This window comes from Dreissena polymorpha, chromosome 14 (assembly GCF_020536995.1).
Source record: "Dreissena polymorpha isolate Duluth1 chromosome 14, UMN_Dpol_1.0, whole genome shotgun sequence".
NCBI classification, from domain to species: domain Eukaryota; kingdom Metazoa; phylum Mollusca; class Bivalvia; order Myida; family Dreissenidae; genus Dreissena; species Dreissena polymorpha.
In genome coordinates, this window is record NC_068368.1 from 11,892,919 (window position 1) to 11,914,147 (window position 21,229).

At 35.3% G+C, this 21,229-nt stretch overlaps 1 protein-coding gene across 2 annotated transcripts in view; it reads right to left on the reverse strand.

Annotated features, from left to right (window-relative positions):
* LOC127857519 (nucleolar protein 14-like) overlaps positions 1-21,229 on the reverse strand; it is a 106,712-nt gene that overhangs the window by 77,017 nt on the left and 8,466 nt on the right. For both annotated transcript variants that reach the window (XR_008038398.1, XM_052393920.1), the window contains exons 5-15: positions 20,724-20,842; positions 18,764-18,865; positions 15,707-15,793; positions 15,219-15,287; positions 12,212-12,300; positions 11,513-11,889; positions 10,938-11,096; positions 6,502-6,632; positions 5,405-5,629; positions 2,118-2,282; positions 1,586-1,676 (exon numbers count right to left, since the gene is read on the reverse strand). Coding sequence is in view for 1 of the 2 variants with exons in the window: in XM_052393920.1 (XP_052249880.1) it covers positions 1,586-1,676; positions 2,118-2,282; positions 5,405-5,629; positions 6,502-6,632; positions 10,938-11,096; positions 11,513-11,889; positions 12,212-12,300; positions 15,219-15,287; positions 15,707-15,793; positions 18,764-18,865; positions 20,724-20,842 (1,614 nt within the window). In the remaining variant the exon portion in view is untranslated. The remainder of the gene's footprint in view (positions 1-1,585; positions 1,677-2,117; positions 2,283-5,404; positions 5,630-6,501; positions 6,633-10,937; positions 11,097-11,512; positions 11,890-12,211; positions 12,301-15,218; positions 15,288-15,706; positions 15,794-18,763; positions 18,866-20,723; positions 20,843-21,229) is intronic.

The window sequence follows — 21,229 nt, forward strand, 5'->3', positions numbered from 1 at the left end:
CTAGTAACCTCAAACCATGTTTGATTGTAGATCTCAATGAGATGCATGCACATGTGAAGTTAAAAGAACATAGACCCAAGAGTTTTCATTTTATGAGCAAGGTTAAAGTTTTGGGACAGACACACACATACAATAACAGACAGACAGGCCAAAAACAATATACCCCTGATCATTGGGGGCATAAAAAAGTATGAATATTCATATTTAAGTTATTCTGTATCAATGTATTATGTGTTAGCAAGTGGTTTCCTTTTTGACAACTGTTTTTAAAATAAAGGCCGTTCCCATAAAACAATATAATATTGCACAAAAATGCAAATTTGGTTTTTAATATATGCTATTTTAACTTGAAATGAAAATAATGCAATTGGGGTAATTTATGGTAGTTTGTTATCAAACTCACAGTAAGCTACCCTGCGTCTCTCTATCTTAACATACACGTGATAATGGTTTCCTCGCAGTTGCAGGAGTGATTTTGCACAAAGTTGTAGATTGAAACCAATGAACCATTTCAATAAAACATTTCAGTTGCAAAGCATATTGCAAAATGTAATTGAATTCAGAATCAATCATTTTAATTTACTTTGATTGTTTTATGCATAGAACTTTTTGGAAAATCTTCCACAATAATCACCGTTAGTTAAAACCTATTTATTTAAGCCTGATTGCATAGAAAGCCTAAGGCTTTTTTGAAACGCTCTCCAGTCTGTTTCCTGGGCCTAGAACCAGTATGTGGTGTCTATGGGGGAGATCTAAAGAATGCTCCCACAGTTGGGATCGAACCCATGATCTCCTGATTGCTAGGCATGGTTGACACAATTGATTTCAATATCTGATAGAATTACCATGCGCAGTCGCTGATAAGGACCTTGATTTTAAGGGGTGGGATTTAAAAACCACCTCGGGGACGGAAAATGCCCTATCCCCCTTACAGGGTTAAATTATTCTATTCTATTTTATAAAAAGATCCAGTATAACTACATGTATTGGTAAAATACGTTTGATGTTAACCCTTTCAGTGCGGGAACCGAATTTTAAAGGCCTTTGCAAACAGTTTGGATCCAGATGAGACGCCAAAGAACATGGCGTCTCATCTGGATCCAAACTGTTTGCTATTCTGATAGTATTCTTTGAAAAAAAATGAAGAAAATGCTTATTGTACAAATTCAGCAGATGACATTTTAGCAGACGACAAATTTCCCAGCATGCAAAGGGTTAAAAGAGAAGAAATCAGCTGAAAAGAGGAGAAATCACAGCCCTGATTTTAATCGTGACACAAAGAATGACAGAAGAAACCTAGCATGCCAAAACATCTAAAAGTGGCGTCACTAAATAAGAGTTGTCAGCATATAACAATTGCTACTACATTGTCGAAACACATTCAGCATAGGGCTTCAAATTTATAAGCTAACAACACAATTTGCAATTAACACTGCACTCCAACCATAGATGAAACGCCATCTAATTATCTATAAACAAGTTTTTATTGTCTAAATTAGTCTTTTTGAGCAACTTTTATACACTGTACTCCAAAAATTCCATGGATAAAATATAATCTTTGAAAATGTATAAGTGAAAACCTTACGTTTATTTTTCTCTTTCTCTGATGCAAGGAACAGCAGTCCATGCAGGAAGTTGATTGCCTCGGGAATGTAGCGCTTAGACAAGGAGACATACTGGAAGCAAAAATATTTGGTGGTTTGAAACCTACACAGTGTGTGAACACTTTGAACACTTCACACATTTATTTTTCATTTAAGAGTGATCCTAATTAACACCCTGCCCAACATATTTAAACCCTGCTCTTGAAACCTTGGATTAATGCTTGTGCGCAAAGTGTGGATTCGGATTAGTTTTAATGATGAGATTATTCCTTAAGCTGGACTTAATGCATGTGCGTCAAGTGTCCTTCCTGATTAGCCTGTGCAGTCCCCGTAGGATAATCAGGGACAAAACTTTCCGCTGATATCATCTGTCTATTTAAAAGAAGCCTCTTCTTTGTGAAAATCAAATTAAGCTGGAGAGTGTCGTCCTGATTAGCCTGTGTTTATCTGGAACGCACATGTATTAATTTGTGTTTTCCGAAAGCGAGACTAAAATATAAAGGTCACTGATACCTCTAGACACAGTGTACAAAGCAGCAAACCAGCGACCACATCTCTGTGATGATTGACGGGGCTCTGTGACAGAATCTGACACATGAACACCATTGCCGGCGTCGTGACCTCATGGCGGAAGTCAGACGTCGGGAACAAGATAGCCACTAGCTTGAACAACATCAGCTGAAAAAACAATTGGTTCATACAACATAAGAATTTGAACCCTTAAAACTGTGTAGACTCTTAATAATAATAATGATAATAATCATAAATTAGTTGCCATTATAAACTTGTTATAAGGTTCGTTCATTATTGGTATTATGATCAGATGCGTTACCTCATAAGTCATAACCAACTTACAACAAGAAACTGTTGCATATCTCTTGAATGTTTAATTTTTCAGTTTCAAATGGTCTATACAAGTATTATATATGTATTATATATGTATAAGACACAAATACTGGTAATGCATAGCAACAAGATGACAACAAGAAACCGTCGGAGACGGGTGATGCTCCCCAAAGTTTTTTTTTGTCACAATATTGCACTATATATTCAGATAAAAGGAAACGTCTTGAAGGCACAGTAGTTGCGGGGACACGAATTTGTTTATAGAAAATTTCAAAGGGAAATAACTCTGTGAATCATCATCCGACCAGAACCCGCTGATAATATGCACATCTCCTCTTGGTAGTGAAGCTTCCCATAAAGTTTCATTGAATTCCATTAGTTGCTGAGAAACAGCCCGGACAAGAATTGCACTATATGTACAGTTAATGAAAAATTTCAAAAATTTCAAAGGGCCATAACTTTGTATAAAAATCATCCGACCAGAACCCGCTGATAATATGCACATCTCCTCTTGGTAGTGAAGCTTTCCATAAAGTTTCATTGAATTCCAGTCATTAGTTGCTGAGAAGAAGCCCAGACAAAAATTGTGCACGGACGGGCACACGGACGGACAGACGAAGCGACGACTATATGCTCCCCCCAAAATAAATTTTGGGGGAGCATAAAAAGGCCATGCGATGCTCACCTAAGTCCCCCAAAAACTTTACTGTTATGATCTGATTTTTATGAAAGATTGGTAGTAGTGAGGGTTTATTACTGATACCCACATATGTAACGTGGCCGGACCAAGGATCGAAACTGTGATTATTGGGCTTGATTCCCAGTGCTTCACCAACTTAGCAAGATTCAGGAAGATTGGCCATATTAGTAGCCTCAAGTCAAGAATGTTTACTATTTTGATGACCAACGTACCTCGGTACACAAAATATTATCAGAAAAGCATTATATGATGTGCTGAAACATTTATTTTTTATATTCGTATTATAATACTTACATATAATAATGATATATATTGTAGATAAAATACAAATATGTACGCAGATATACTTTTATATGGTATAATCTGGTGCGAACAATTAAGAAATGAAAATTTAAATATAATCTTCTTAATCTTAAGGATTATAAATATTCAATCTAGACACGCACCTGACCAAGTCTCATGAAGATGGGAAATAAACGTAGCCTCTAGAGTGTTAACAATGATTTACTATAGCAATATATAGCCATATAAGAAAAAATTCCTCGTCACCTGGTGGTCATGTTTTTAAACCAACCAGAACCATTTTAAAACTCGTCCAAGATATCATCGGGACAAATCTTCTCACCAAGTTTCATAAGAATCTTACAATTAATGCTGCCGCTAGAGTTTCAACAAGCTTTTACTATAGCAATATATAACCATATAAGGAAAAATGCACCGCCCCCTAGTGGCCAATTTTTTTCCACCAACCGGAACCATTTTCAAACATGTCCAATATTTCATTGAGACAAGTTTTCTGACCAAGTTTCATAAAGATTAGACAATAAATGTGGCCTCTAGAGTGTTAAAAAGCTTTTACTAAAGCCATATAAGGAAATCTGCCCGCCCTTGGTGGCCAAATTTATCAACCAACCGGAACCATTTTCAAACTCATCCAAGATATCATTGGGGCAAATCTTTTGACCAAGTTTCATGAAGATTTGACTAAAAATGTGGCCTATAGAGTGTTAACAAGGAAAATGTTGATACCGCAGGATGCACAACAAAACCACGGACAAAAGGCGATCACAAATGCTCACTATGAGCACATTGTGCGTAGGTGAGCTAAACAAGAGCTGTCAGAGGACAGCGCGCTCGACTATTCGAGTGCTTGACAGTATAACGTAAGCCATCATGGTGAAATTGTTCATATTCAATAATTTATTAGATGATCTTTCAAAAATAAAAAAATGACAAAATGTGGGGGGTGGTTATTTATAAGATGATGTTTTTTTTTTAAATTTTTTTTTTTTGGGGGGGGGGGGGGGGTAGGGGGTTGGGCGGGTGAAAGGCGGGTATAATGTGGGGTGTGGCAATTTATTAGATGATGTTTAAAAAAAAAATTGGGGGGGGGGAGGTTGGGGGGGAAGAGATTCTGTGTAGGGGCGTGGGGTATTGTTTGGGTGGAATCCATTGTGGTATTCAGGTAAGTGTTGTTTTGTCAAAGTAATAATAAAATGTGATCATAAATAAAGAAGTTATGGCAATTTAAGCAAAATTTTCAATTATCTAAATGTAAAAGGGGCCATAATTATGTCAAAATGCTTGCTACAGTGGTCTGCTTTTGTTTATTGGTTGGGGTCATGTTGGTCAACAAGTATGCAACATATAAAAGCAATATGTCAAAGGTTATAGGAAATATTTGGGGTAGTACGCAAACTTTAACATAGATTTATCAATAATATGCATATTCTAAGTATAAAAGGGGCAATAATTGTGACAAAATGCGTGATATAGTTGTCTGCTCTTGTTTATAGGTTGGGGTGATGTTGGTAAACAAGTATGCAAAATATGAAAGCAATATGTCAAGGGACAATGAAAATAAATGGGGTAGTACGAAAACTTAAACATTTGCACGCTAACAGAACGGAAACTCCGACGCTGGGGTGAGTAGGATAGCTCCACTATATATATTTCATATATATTAGTCGAGCTAAAAAGTGACTTCTAGAGAGCTCAAAAGCTTTTACTTTAAGTTGACCAAATGACTTTGTTTTTGACCCCACCATTCAAACATCGAGTTCAATATTTAGCCAAAGCTTTATGAAGAGCGGTCATCTGAGGTCTCAAGCAACATCTTGTTTTTGACAAAGAGACTTTAAGTTTATGATGCATTCACATGTTTTTCCACTATTAACATCTAAAGTTTTTTGGAAAAATAACAGTTTACCCGGCACTACTATAGACAACCAATCCATTTCTAGCCACTACATACCGTATCTAGACTAGGATATAGTCCACGACCAGCTTTACGTTGACAAATCTGTGCAAACTCCTCTTGTCTGTCCGTCAGATTGTCTGCACACACCCGTGCGGTGTTCTCGGGCGACATCTGGGTCAGCACGTACATGTGCGGCAGCAGACGGGAGGCAAACTCAAGCTGTGGAGGGTCCTGCACACACAGGTCGCAGTAAAACTGGACCAGTAGCCCGAGAAGTGTCTACAAAAAAGAGAGGTAAATTTCTCACCTTAGTAATTACTGTATGTTATATTTCATGGTCAGTAAATTATTTGAGAAAATAGAGGAATATTAAAGGTAAATTCTTGCCGTATTAATTACTGAATGTAATGTTTAATGGTCCAATAAGAATTTGAGAAAGTCGAGGCATATTTAAGTTTTAGTAGGAACAAAACGCGATGTTCAGTAGTCCGAAATTGTTCTTAAAATGGAGAAAAAGTCCGAAAAGTGTCATTATATAGAGAGAAATATTCTTGAATTAGCAAGTACAGAATAGAATGTTCAGTAGCCTGAGAAGTGTTTGGAAATACAAAAAAATAATTAAGGATTAGTAAGTACTGAATGGAATTTTCAGTAATATTTTAAGTGTCTGGAAATAGACAGTACAGAATTGAATGTTAAGTAGTCTGAGAAATGTCTGAAAATAAAGAGAAATATTCTTGGCTTAGCAAGTATAGAATGGAATGTTCAGTATTCAAAGAGAGATCTCGAAATAAATTGGTCATAAGAAAAACTTGCCATCAATACATATTAATAAAGCCTTATTTTATAGACTGTTCATACACTGAAAAAGTGTAGGAAACAATAATTATTATATCCATTAACCCTTTACCACTTAGATACATTTTTTGACGCATTTGTTGTCCCTTACAAAGTTACATTTAATTGAAGTCCTTTCTTACTAGATTCAAGTTTTAAAGGCTTCATTTTCAAGCCTTAGATACTGATGAGCAGCAAACAGCATAAAACCTGAACAGACTGCGAGTGACTCGCAGGCTGTTCTGGTTTTATGCTGGTTGCAAATGCCATTTTCAATTTGTTTCTGAGTGAGAAAGAGATTAAGAAATCATCACCTCCAGTTTCTGTTTGTTCCCCTCCTGCAGACTGGGATGATGACACTTGCGTATTCGCTCTATCACAGTCAGCTGGTCCTCCATGGAACAGCCTTCCAACATCTCCAACAGTGCATCATAACCATTGGGGGCTGACAAAGAAAATTGAGCTTTAATAAAGAACCAGTTTTTTCTCACACTTTGTGGATAGGGCGATTAGACTTTTTTTCAGTGTGGGAGTCAGTACTTTTGGATTTTTTGGTAAGCATTTAAATGAAACAATTTATTTTAGCTCGATTGCGTCAAACGCCAAAGGTTTATTGAAACATCCTGTTTGCTGGTAAGAACCAATACTTCATGTCTATGGGGGAATTCTTAAGATCACTCCCACAGTGGTAATGGAAAATGTGTCCCAGTTGCTAGGCAAACAACATATCCATTACACCAAGGTGACCACAATTTGGTAAACAATTGCATATCATGTGAATAAACTAAAATGAGGATAGATCAGTTTGGGGTTTAAAAAAAAATCGTTCAAAATTGAAATAGAGTGTGCGACAATTGGAGTGTGCAACAATTGAAGTGTGCAACAATGAAGTGTGCAACAAATGGAGTGTGCAACAATTGGAATGTGTGACAATTGGAGTGTGCAACAATTGGAGTGTGCAACAATTGGAGTGTACAACAATGAAGTGTGCAACAATTGGAGTGTGCGACAATTGGAGTGTGCAACAATTGGAGTGTGCAACAAATGGAGTGTGCGACAATTGGAGAGTGCAACAATTTGAGTGTACAACCATTGAGTACCGGTATGTAACAATGGGAGCGTACAACCATGGAGTGTGCAACAATTGGAGTGTGCAACCACAGAGTGTGCAACAATTGGTGCAACCACAGAGTGGGCAACAATTTTGAGTGTGCAACATTAGAGTGTAAAACAATGGAGTGTGCAACAATTGGAGTGTGAAACCATGGAGTGTGCAACAATTGGAGTTTGCAACCATGGAGTGTGCAACAATTGGAGTGTGCAACAATTGGAGTGTAAAACCATGGAGTGTGCAACAATTGGAGTGTAAAAATATGGAGTGTGCAAAAATTGAAGTGTAAAACCATGGAGAGTCACCGTGAGGGTGCAACACAGAGTTTTTTTGTTGTTCAAATTTGGGTCCGGTAGGGAGACCCATTCCCAATGTAAACAAGAGATATGTTTGTCAGAAACACAATGCCCCATACTGCGCTGCTTTGAAGCCATATATTTGACCTTGAAGGATAACCTTGACCTTTCACCACTCAAATTGTGCAGCTCCATGAGATGCACATTCATGCCAAATATCAAGTTAAGTTATGACCAGGGTTAAAGTTTAGTGACAGACACACAAAATGACAGACAGACTGACCAAAAACTAGAGCTTTGTCACAGACGTGACTTATACCCCCACGTGCAGCATTGACACAAACTATTTTGCATGCAGTCTTCACAAAACAAGAGAATCAAACTTTTGGCGATTTTTAAGAATTATAATGCCATTATCATTTATGGCCATTTCGACCTTTGAACTCTTGAATTCTTTCGCATGACATGCCGTCCAAATTTATGGCCATATTTTTACTTTTGAACACCAAGTGTGACCTAGACCTTGGAGTTATCGACATTATTCTTTCGCATTACACATCGTCCAATGATTGTGAACAAATGTACCAGGTATTTTTAAAATCTCTCAATAAATGACATAGTTATGGCCCGGACAAGATCATTTATGGCAATTTTTTTACCTTTGAACTCACAGTGTGACCTTGATGTTGCAGATATCGACATAATTCTTTTGCGCAACACAACGTCCAATAATGGTGAACAAATGTGCCCAATGATTTTGAAATCTCACAATGAACAACATAGTTATGGCCCGGACAAGCTCATTTATGGCCATATTGACCTTTGAACTCAAAGTGTGACCTTGACCGTGGAGTAATTGACGTAATTCTTACGCGCGACACACCGTCCAATGATGGTGAACAAATGTGCCAAATGATTTTAAAATCTCACAATGAACAACATAGTTATTGCCCAGGCAAGCTCATTTATGGCCATTTTTAATCTTTAAACTCAAAGTGTGACCTTGACCTTCGAGATATCGACGTAATTCTTTTGCGTGACACACCGTCCTATGATGGTGAACAAATTTGCCAAATGATTTTAAAATCTCACTATAAATGATAAAGTTATGGCCCGGACAAGCATTTGACCCTTGAACTCCAAGTGTGACCTTGACCTTGGAGATATCGACGTACTTTTTTCACGCGACACACCGTCCCATGATGGTGAACAAATGTACCAAGTTATTTTTAAATCTAACGATAAATGACATAGTTATGGTCCAGACAAACTTTCGGTTTAAATCACACTAAGTGACCCCATGACCTAGTTTTTGACCCGGCATGACCCATATTCAAACTTGACCTATACATCATCAAGATACAACTTGTGACCAAGTTTGGTGAAGATCGGATGAAATTTCGGGACAGACCGACCGACAAAGTGACTCCTATATAGCCCCCATTACCAATGGTAATGGGGGTATAACAATATGCACCCGATCATTCGATCCGGGGGCATAAAAAGTATATATTTTTTCCCAAATGGGACCTAAAAATTTCCCAAATTGAAGGTTCCTCCCAAAAAATATATTCTTTTTAAAACTCTTAGCATGTCATTCATCACCAAATCCACCTCTGTAAGTTAAACCTTATAAATATTATATTAAAATCACTTTTATTATAAAGTTTTTGAAAGCATCTAACCAACAACATTAATTTCCCAATATTAGTCAAAACAACATGATGTTTCCCAATCCAAAGGGACCCGGCCCCATCAGATCCTAAAAAAAGTGGCAAAAAACACTGCAACAATGGATTGTACAACAGTTGGAGCACAAAACCATGCATGGAGTGTGTAACAATTGGATTTTGCAACAATGGAGTGTAAAACCATGGAGTGTGCAACAATTGGAATGTCCAACAATGGAGTGTAAAACCATGGAGTGTGCAACAATTGGATTGAGCAACCATGGCCTACATGTCTTGTTTAACCTGCGAGACCTTATAAGTGAAATGGAATCTAAAACATCTCAAGTACATAAGTAGAAAAAGTGTAAAATAAGACAAAGATGTCCACACATTCTACTTCCATACAAAAACCAAGCACATTTGTTTGCAAAAATGGACTAAAAATTATCACGTGTGCAAGTTAACACCCTGGTATATATGTCTGTAAAGATTCAGCCCTCTAGCAGCAATACATTTCTCAGTAACACGTGACAGAAAAAAATATATACTTTTTTGCTAAAGAAGAGCCACAACTCCCATTGTGTAGAAAACATCTGAACCAAAATATGTAGGTGCGCATATTCAAATGCTGGTTAATATGAGCCGCGTTCTGAGAAAACAGGACATAATGCATGGGCGTAAAGTGTCATCCCAGATAAGCCTGTGCAGTCTACACAAGCTAATCAGGGACGACACTTTCCGACTAAACTTGATTTTCGGCAAGGAGGGACTTCCTTGAAACTAAAAATACCATAAAAGCGGAAAGTGTCGTCCCTGATTAGCCTGTGCGGACTGCACAGGCTAATCTGGGACGACACAACGCAAATGCATTAAACCCAGTTTTCTCAGAACGCGACTCATATGTTGCAGCACTTTCAGCCCTCTATCAGCAACACCTTTTTTTGAGTCATGCTCAACACAAGTTATAACAAGAGATGTGTTTGTCAGAAACACAATGAATCCTATTGCGCCGCTTTGAAATAAAATTTCAATATATCATTTGGCAGGTTTAGAAATTATCTCCCTTTTAAAGCTTATAACTTCCCTGGCTTGGATTGTATTTTATTACTTTTGACCTTGAAGGATGACCATGACCACTCAAAATGTGCAGCTTCATGAGATACACATGCATGCCAGATATCAAGTTGCTATCTTCAATATTGCAAAAGTTATCGCAAAACTTTAACCATGGTTAAAGTTTTGGGACAGAATGACAGACAGGCCAAAAACAATATGCCCCCGATCATTTGATCCGGGGGCATAAAAAAGGATTTTTGTGAAAACAAAGGGTACATAACTGCAGCTATGTAAAAATATCTGAACCAAATTATGTGCAAATTTATATACTGGTTCATTTGTTTGTAAAGTTAAAGCTGTTTAGTAGCAAAACTTCTTAAATGAATCAAAAGATAAGTGAAATATGTTGATTTTTATATCAAATATAGAGGTTTGCAAGTCACATGCTGCCTCATATAATTGCAAATTTTCATCCTTTTATTATCTATACTTATTGAGTTACACTTGACACAAAATACTTGGACTGACAGAGGGACAACAGCGACTATATCTGCCCCCTACCCTTATGCAAAGGGACAACAAAACTAAACCAAAACCAGTGTAAACAGTTTAGCTACCTTTAAATGTATAGGGCAATTCTCTTTTTGCTTCTTCTATCATTTTAGCAGATCTGAATGTCACTTTTTTCTTTGACTTCTCACTCTTAGTATCGTGTATTTCCGCCCCTGGGTCTTTTTCCTCATCTGACAACACGTCTGAGTAGTGGTCACTTTCGACTGCAGAAAAATGAAGAATATCTTTAGCCGAGTTAGATAAAACAAAAGAGGATGGCAAAAGATCTTATGATGATCTTTAAAAAGTATAAGGTTTTATTATGGTAAATTGATTCAATAATTCAGCAGTATAAATCAAATTAAAAATAAATGATCTTAACAATAGCTTTATGTGTCACTTATTTAGAGGTGACATTCATCATTTTGTCTCAATTAAATCTCAAACACACTAATTACAAATTAGTTTAATTTATACTTCACTGTTTTTCAAATATCACATGGCTCTCAGTAATTAAATTATCACTATGATAATGGCTTATATGTCAAACCACTTTATTTCATAAATAAATAACTATCCCCATAAACTTCACAAAAATATTCAGATACATGTACATGTTATAAAAGGAACTAGAGTTTACCTGACTCTTCACCATCACCATCAGTATTTTCATCCTCATTCTCTTCTTCCTCCTCCTCATCATCATAATCTTCATCAACATCATCGTCATCATCAGTAACAACTTTTGTTTTCTTTGCCATTTTCCTCCCATCATTCTTTTCCTCTTTTTTAAATCTTTTTAAATTTATATCATCAATGTTATCTTTCTCCTCTTCTTCCTCTTCCTCCTCATCATCATTATCATCGTCTTCTTCATGATCTTCTTCTTCCTCATCCTCCTCATCATCTTCATCACTCTCAGCTGATTGTTTATCTTTCTTCTGGGGTATTTCCTGTAGCAGTTTTCCATCTTTGTAACTAATGTAATCAAAATCCAGCTTCGGTTCCAGTAAAAATCTGAAAGTAAAGAGCAAGTTGATAATGAGAAAATGGCAATTGATCAAAAGATTGTGCAATAGATTAATAATGGCCGATTTGAAGTCTGATTTGCAAATTTTCTTTATTTGAAAACTAGTGTTCCTCCATTTTGGCATAAAAATATTGGTTACATGTCATACATTATATCATGAGCCGTTGACTCACTCAGTCATGCAAGTAAATAAAATAAATTTATTTTTCCTTAAATCCAACTCCATAACTCCCAATCGGTGGTGTGACTTTCAGACAAAAAATGTAAAAATAAAGACTTCTAAGTTCTAATACTGAGTAACCATTTTACCCATCGTCAAGGTCATCTGCTGACCGGTGTCCAGCTTGGCGGGACACGGGCCCCTCTGTCAGACCCTTCATCCGGCGAACCCGGTCTGCCTGCAATGTCAACAAGTATTATATGAACCTTATTCAAGAAAAATGGGCTTAATACATGTGCCTCAAGAGTAATCCCATATAAGCCTATGCAGACTGCAGGGGCTAATTAGGGACAATACTTTCCACTTGTAAGGCATTTTTTGTTAAAAGGAAACGTTGTTTCTTCTAAACAAAAATCCAGTTTAGGTGGAAAGTGTTGTTATTTTGCTCATTCTTACCTCTAATTGTTCTTATTCTTACCTCTAACTTTGCTTATTCTAACCTCTAATTGTTCTTATTCTTACCTTTAATTGTTCTTATTCTTACCTCTAACTTGCTTATTCTTACCTCTAATTGTTTTTATTCTTATCTCTAACTTTGCTTATTCTTTCCTCTAATTGTTCTTATTCTTACTTCTAATTGTTCTTATTCTAACCTCTAATTGTTCTTATTCTTACCTCTAACTTGCTTATTCTTACTTCTAATTGTTCTTATTCTTACCTCTAACTTTGCTTATTCTTACCTCTAACTTTGCTTATTCTTACTTCTAATTGTTCTTATTCTTACCTCTAACTTTGCTTATTCTTACCTCTAACTTTGCTTATTCTTACCTCTAACTTTGCTTATTCTTACTTCTAATTGTTCTTATTCTTACCTTTAACTTTGCTTATTCTTACCTATAACTTTGCTTATTCTTACCTCTAAAAGTTCTTATTTTAACCTAATTTGGCTTACTCTTAGCTCTAACATTACTTATTCTTACCTCTAACTTTACTTATTCTAACCTCTAACTTTGCTCATTCTAACCTCTAATATTGCTTATTCTTACCTCTAAATTTGCTTATTCTTACCTTTAACTTTGTTTATTCTTACCTCTAATTGTTCTTATTCTTACCTCTTACTTTGCTTATTCTTTCCTCTTAATTTGCGTATTCCTTCCTGTAATAGTTTTTATTCTAACCTATAATTTGGCTTAATCTTAGCTCTAATTTTACTTACAATTTGGCTTAATCTTAACTCTAATTTTACTTACCGTATTTTACCATGTATAGCGCGCTCCCATGTATAACGTGCATGCGATTTTTAAAAGCCAAAATGGAGAAAAAAAATATTTTAAGACCAAAAACCAGAAAAATGGGCCGAAAATGGCCGCCATTCCTATATTGCGCAATCATTTAATCTAAGTTTTTCAGGCGCTTAATTTTTTTTTAAGTAGGAAGCGTTTATACGATCAGGAGCATGGGTTGCATAGCACTATATTTTCGACAATTTTTAAGATTATTCTCTCGAGAACACCCTATATGTCCTTATTGCTGCGCACTGCGCGTGTTTTTTCAAGACCCCTGCGCGTTAAATTCGACCACTATTACCTATTCCTCACATTTGAGCAGTGTAACATTTTCATTTTCTGTTGCTCACAACATCGTATGACATAGTCTTCTGCAGACCTGCAACAACGCAATGTCCAATTTTACGCAAATCGTCCGTGGATCCCATTTTATTTTTCATCGACTTAAAATATTTCACCATTAAATCCAGTTTAACCCGGCATTTCGCGTCTTCACTGCGTCTAGTTGATTAGTATTTATAGTGAGACAAACAATACACCCGAACGCTCAATTCCATACAGTTGGCGTTATCGGCGTTATCAGCGTAAAGCCATTAGACAAATATCATTTGTTTGTCTCTATTGAAAGAAAATAAAACGAGTCTATATCTCTATTGTTGGTTTGTAACCTACGTAGTATACTCGCAATGTAGCATATTAATGCAGAGATCAGAAAATCATTGATAAATGTATTTGTCGTTTCAATGCTTAGGGCCGAGTAATTTCGGCAAATCAGAGCTCAACTTACGTAAAACGCTTGCCCAATTAACTGTTAAACTCCACCTCCCTTCTCTGCAAAAGTTTTGAAGGCGGAGCTTTGCACGTGCTATTATTTAATTGGACGATTGCCATTGAGGAACAAACACACGATTGGTTTGGCATGTTGATTGCTAGACAAAGGAAGCCAATTTTGTCGGCGAGAAACTTGTCGCTTTATTGCTTCAGACAGGAAGCGGCTTTCCTTTGATGACTTCAAACTGTCTATTCACATAGAGTGCAAATTTTCGGAATTTCTAACATTAAACTTTGGATTAAATTATCAAAATAAAGCAAAAGCGAAGTTGAGAAATATGATTGAAATAATTAGCGTCAGGTCAAATAAGACGTTTTGCGTTGTAAATCAACGAGTTTTCATGACAACAAAAACTTAAACAAACAATAACGCGACGACGTGGGGATTGATATTCCTCGATTTTTTTAATGAAGAAGTGTGAAAACACCAACAAAGACATTTTTTTTATCTTTTAATTTTTGTCAAAACTGTTACTACCCCGTTCATTCCTACCATTTACCGCTATTTGTTGATTCGACAACGGCCCCTTCAGTCTATAACATTATAGGATGTAGTTTTCTGCAAGAAAAAAGGGGCCGCAATTGTGAAGATTTACGATTACGATATGGATTTTGTGCAATTTAGCAACCAGGAAAGCGTTGTGTCAATGTATTACGCGCACTGAATTTTTATTTTGAAATTTGAAGGTAAAAAAACTGCGCGCTATGCATGGTAAAATACGATTCTAACCCCTAACTTTGCTTATTCTTAGCTCTTAATTTGCTTATTCTAACCTCTAATTGTTTTTATTCTAACCTCTAATATGGCTTACTCTTAGCTCTAACTTTACTTACTCTTAGCTCTAACATTACATATTCTTACCTCTATCTTTGCTTATTCTTACCTCTAACTTTGCTCATTCTTACCTCTAGCTTTGCTTATTCTTACCTCTAAGTTTTGCTTATTCTTATCTCTCACTTTGTTTATTCTTACCTCTAACTTTTCTAATTCTTAGCTCTGACATTAGTTATTCTTACCTCTAGCTTTGCTTATTCTTACCTCAAGCTTCTCCAGTCTTTCCATCTCAATTCTGGCAATCTCTTCTTCTGTCTTCAAACGTTCTGAGGGCTAGTGAATGTAAACTTTGTTTGTTAGTTTTAATTGTTATCATCACTTTTATGTATCAGATCCATATACATATATACATTGATACATACAGAAATTTTAGAAAATGTTACTTCAAGTATAGACTGATATGATAGCCAGTCAAGGAACATTCTCAAGATCTTCCCTAAGAAATCAAATTGCATTTCCCAGGAAACAGTCTCGAAAGCATACATATAATTCCAAGGCTCTTGATTGAATAAATAAAATAAGTTAAAGCTAATAATTCAGAATTATTTTCTTTTATTACATCTATCCCCTTACAATTTCTTTATTATCATAAGTTATGCAGCAGACTGAAGTGTCTTCGATAAAACAAATTCAATAGTTAAACACTCAACTCCTCAAGGTAAAACAAAATGTACATCCAAACAATCTTGTACCTTTCCTTTCATTTCAAACTGCAGGGAACGGACCGCCATGTCATAATCATCAGCCCCTGTAGCTGTAACATTCTCCTCGGGTTGCTTCTGAAAAGTCCGCACAGGCTAATCAGGGACAACACTTTCCAACTAAATTGGATTTTTTCTAAGAAGACATTTTATTTAAACGAAAAATGTCTAAAGCGGAAAGTGTTGTCCCTGATTAGCCTGTGCAAACTGCACAGACTAATCTGGGACGACACTTTACACACATGCATTGTATGCCCTGTTTTCTCAGAACACGACTCGTATGTTTTAGGTACTGTAAAAGTATTGTTATTCGTACAATATTAATTTTCATTCAATTTGTAGCCTGAGTAAACTTCAAATTAAACACAAACACATTTGAAAATGACCCAGGCTTATTCCTCTTATTTTTAAATGAGAAATCCATGAATTAACAATCCACCAAAAATTGCAATTTGAAAAACAACAACGGAAAAGTGAATGCAAATGATTTTGCAAAACATATTTTTAATAAATTAGCAAGCATGGTGATATATACTGTTGATATGGTAGCTTTTACAATGAAAACAATATAAATCATATAATTGAAAGTATAATTTTAATATGTTTCAGGCATTTTAAATGTTTCACAGGGCATGCATATTCAAAAATATTTAGTTAAAAAACAAACACAAAAACCTACCTAATCTACACGTATGCTGTAATTTTATGATGAAATTATAATACATAAATCACTTGTTTTAAAAGCAGTCTAAATAAATAAATAAATTTGATTTTTCTTAAAAGATACACAAACTTATTTCATAAGTCAACAAGAGATGTATTTGTCAAAAACACAATGCCCCCTTCGGCACGGCTTTGAAGCCATATATTTGACCTTTGACCTTGAAGGATGACCTTGACCTTTCATCACTCAAAATGTGCAGCCCCATGAGATAAACATGTATGCCAAATATCACGTTGCTATCTTCAATATTGCAAAAGTTATGACCCATGTTAAATTTTTCAGACGGACAGACAGACTGACTGACGGACGGACAGACAGACTGACGGACAGTTCAAAAACTATATGCCACCCTTCCGGGGCATAAAAATTAAAATTCATGTGACAACACAAGATATCAAGGATTGAGATAATCTGACACGCATTTGATAATTAATAAATAACTTATCTTCACTTAATAATTTAATAGCACTTTGGATAAACAACAACGGCGTAATTTTACAGACAGTTTTTGACAATGCTGCGAAGCAGCTTGTCTAAGTTATCATACCATGAAAAAATTCTTCACAATGGCGACCTATGTAAAATGCCGAGCCAGTCCGATTGAGATAGCTTGATTTTTCTAATCGGCATACCTCGCTGATTATCATTTATAAAGGTATAGGAAGCTCAGCTATAAATAGGACAGCATATTCTGGGAAAAAGATTTAATAATAGTTTGAAAATGTTAATTTTAAATCAGTTATATTCAATCCATTATATGTTTATAGATCAATTAAACATCTATGCATTTTCTGTACTGTATTTGACATTTGTCGTGATTCAGTAAATAAATTGCGAATTAAAACATGTATAATTAACTTTCAACGCGATCATGAGTGTAAAGAAAACGAATTATTTCGAACCTGCCATTTGTAATCGTTGTAGCGACTATGATATATAAACAGCATAATAGCCGTTTGACATCAGTGAAACTCGCTCTTATGTGTGCTTTCTCATTTTGCATATTTAATAAACTTTTCAAACAGAAATTACAGAGCCACATCAGTGCACATACTATGTTTGATAATTCATTTTTTTGTTGGATATTGTTTGCTGTTTTAAACACAGTCATATTAGGTCATATCGCGGAGATTTAGTTAACCTTATCATGTGTTCATGGGCGAACTCATGTATTCAAGTGCTCTTACGACTATGTGCTCATACCTGCTTTTGGGAATCATCATGAAATTATTGCCATACTTAACGAACAAACATGCCTAAGCTTATTGATTAGAGAAAAAAAAAATAATCAAAAGAGAAAAATTATATATTCATGCACACGGGGCGGGGCATGTGAAATCACATTCGTACACATAGCATCATTAACTTAGGAAAGGAAACAACGAAATATATAGTTTGGTATGATATACATGTGAAATTAAAGAGCATGTCAAGTTTTGAATTTATATGCTGAAACGTTATGTTATAACCCACAAACGTTTTGCTGTAACAGAACGTTTTTTTTTAAGATAAGTGGTACAGAAAATACACGTCAAATATCTTTATAAAGATATTTCTTGTTATATTTGATTGAGAATGTAACCCGCCGCACAGTTTCGCTGAATGGATCAAGTTCCCCACTGGTACTACTACCCCGTACCCCCATTTTTTTTCTGTACCCTACATTTTTCGTACCCAATTTTTTTTCGTACCCAAATTTTTGCTCGTACCCAAATTTTTGTTCGTACCCATTTTTTTTCGTACCCAATTTTTTTTCGTAACCAAATCTTTTTTGGTACCCAATTTTTTTGGACATAATTTTTGTACCCAAAATTTTCGTACCCATTTATTTCCTACCCAAAATTTTCGTACCCACATGCACAATTGTGGTGATGTAGATAAACTTAAATAGATTCTTTTATATCAATCCTCTTCAAAAGCATCGTCACACCAGTACTGTCAGTACTTTGATTTAACTAATGAAACCAGAAAACTAATATTCAATATTTAAAATGAAAACACAAGATGATATAACCAGTAATTTTAACACAACACATGCCACAGCAGATTTCTATACACTGGCATATGAATCAAGTTTCAGTCTGTTTCAATTTAATTTGTGTTGAATAAAGAAAATAAATCGCTGTAACAGATTATCCAATCAGAATATAGTGTTCAAATTAGGACGAAAACAAGTTGTAATTATAGCATAATAAACACACATTTTAATGTAAATAGCTTAAGCTTACCGTAATGTTCTTAAGAAATCACTAGAATTGTGGGACCTTCTAAATTATAATATTTTTTCCCAGTCAGTTTGTCATTCTATAATTGCAAATGTTTACCTTCAGTCTGGCTGTTCTCATAAGATTATGCAACGAGCGCCATTGTTCATCAAGTTCTACAGTCATCTGTACAGTCTTCTCTTTTTCCATCTGTCGTTCAAACTGAAATTTAATAAACAATTAAGATACAGACAAATACTGTCAAATCATTGTTATTTGTGGGACTTAAAGTTTTGTTGATTTGTTGGTTGACAAATCCAGAAATTAAACACAAACACATTGAGCGACACATATTCCTTTTTTTTCTCCAAAATAAGAAATCCACCGATTTACGCGTCCAAGAAAAGATCGTTTTATACATTACAAAATGTCATGCATATGAATATGTATGATTTTAAAGTAGTTAATAGCAAAAAGTTCAATCAAAGCTAAAATTGTGTTGTCCACCAAACAAAATTTGATAAAAACCTAATAACGTCAATTTGATAATTGTTTATTTTTCTGCTTACAAAGAATAAAACTATAATTGTGAAACTACTGAATACACAATACAAACCAAACGATTTTATGCACAGCATAGTCAAGCGTCTTTCTAATTTCCATTGGAAAAATATCTTTTAAACCATGTCAGAATAAAATATAATTTCCGCTAAACACTTAACATCTTTATAATTAATTCTATAGCATATGAACTCCAAATAATTGTTTATTTTTGTAATTATTAATAATAAATAAAGAATTATTTCAGACACTTCAGGGACCGAAAATTAGCTCGCATACTCGTAAAATGCGAGCAAGGTTTATGGATAGCGAGTTTAAAAAATATAAAGCTTGCAATTTTCTGCGAGTAGAAATTTCTAATTTTTCAAACCTGATTTGCCATAAATCCTTTAAGTATTGAGAGATAATTACTTTCTATAATCACGACTCCAATTTTAAAGATCAAAATCTTGCTTAAATTAAACGATTTAAGTGTTAAAGAATTGCATAAACACATTCAGTCGCCATTGTTGTTGTTGTAAGATACAAGGGAATCTACTCTGGTACGAGCTATGGTTCGCTATGCGTCTAATAAGCGTCTCGGTGATCGCGACTTTTAAAAAATCTTTCTGTCTGCACGATCAAAAACGTTCATCAATCATGGACAAATTTCTGAAGAGGTCGGCATCCGAGGCGCTGAGATAGCGAAGAAACTTTAAGCTCCAGAAACTAAGGAGAAAGCCAGCAGCTCTCAAAACAATTTAAACAAGGGACAAAATTGTCACAAAACCAGGTTTTCATTGTGAAAAAAAAATCTGATAAAGGGAGAAAACTCAAACTGAACTTTTGAAATGAACAAACAAAATTAACCCCCTTTGTAAGTTTTTTTTTTTTTATATCTATTTTTAGTCGTGGCGACCTTGACATTGGAGATATTGACGTGATTCTTTCGTGCGACACACCGTCCCATGATGGTGAACAAATGTGCCAAATGATTTTAAAATCTCACAATGAATGACATAGTTATGGCCAGGACAAGCTCTTTTATGGCCATTTTTGACCTTTGAACTCAAAGTGTGACCTTGGAGATATCGACGTAATTATTTCGCGCGACACACCGTCCAATGATGGTGAACAAATGTGCCAAATGATTTTAAAATCTGACAATGAACGACATAGTTATGGCCCGGACAAGCTTGTTCCGCCCGCCAGCCAGCCCGCCAGCCCGCATTCGCCAATCTAATAACCAGTTTTTTCCTTCGGAAAACCTGGTTAAAAATGGATGACTGTATTTAACATTAATATAGATTATGTTGTTGATAGGGACAAGGTAGTCATATCTGTTTTGTTCCAATGATTATGCTTTTTAAAGTAGCCAACAAATAATGCACAATTATAAGCAATATGGTGCAACAAATGTATTGTATTGTTTTAAATAAAAAATATATAAAATCCCAAATTGCGAGTAAGTTTTTCATTTTGCAAGTGAAACAAAAATGCAAGTGCTGTAATAGGTTAAATTCGGTCCTTGCACTTATACCTTCTTTTTCTTTGATTCTGAAATCATCTCTTCCATTCTTTCTTTCCAAGATTTCTTCTCTTCCTCGGGATCTCTCTTCTTCATAAACCCACCGAAATGCTGCTCAGCAACAATCTTAGCTGTAAGTTGATAAACATGCTCAGCAACAATCTTAGCTGTAAGTTGATAAACATGCTCAGCAACAATCTTAGCTGTAAGTTGATAAACAGAGGATTTTTTGGTCAAATTTGACTCAAAAATAAGGCCCCATTCCTGATCTCAGCAAGTAGATATCTTCTCCCAAATGACTGCCTATAATTCCCAATCGGAGGTTTACACAAAAAAATTTTATTTAAAAAAAAATCTAATAAATTTCAACATTTAGTTCATGTCCATAGGCAGCTGTTGAACCCAAGTACTGTTAAATATATTATTGAACACAATTTGATTCTCAATGTTTAAGTATTTGGTACCAAAAAAAACACAATCCAACACCCATTTCCAAATTTTTGTCAAAACTAGAGCTT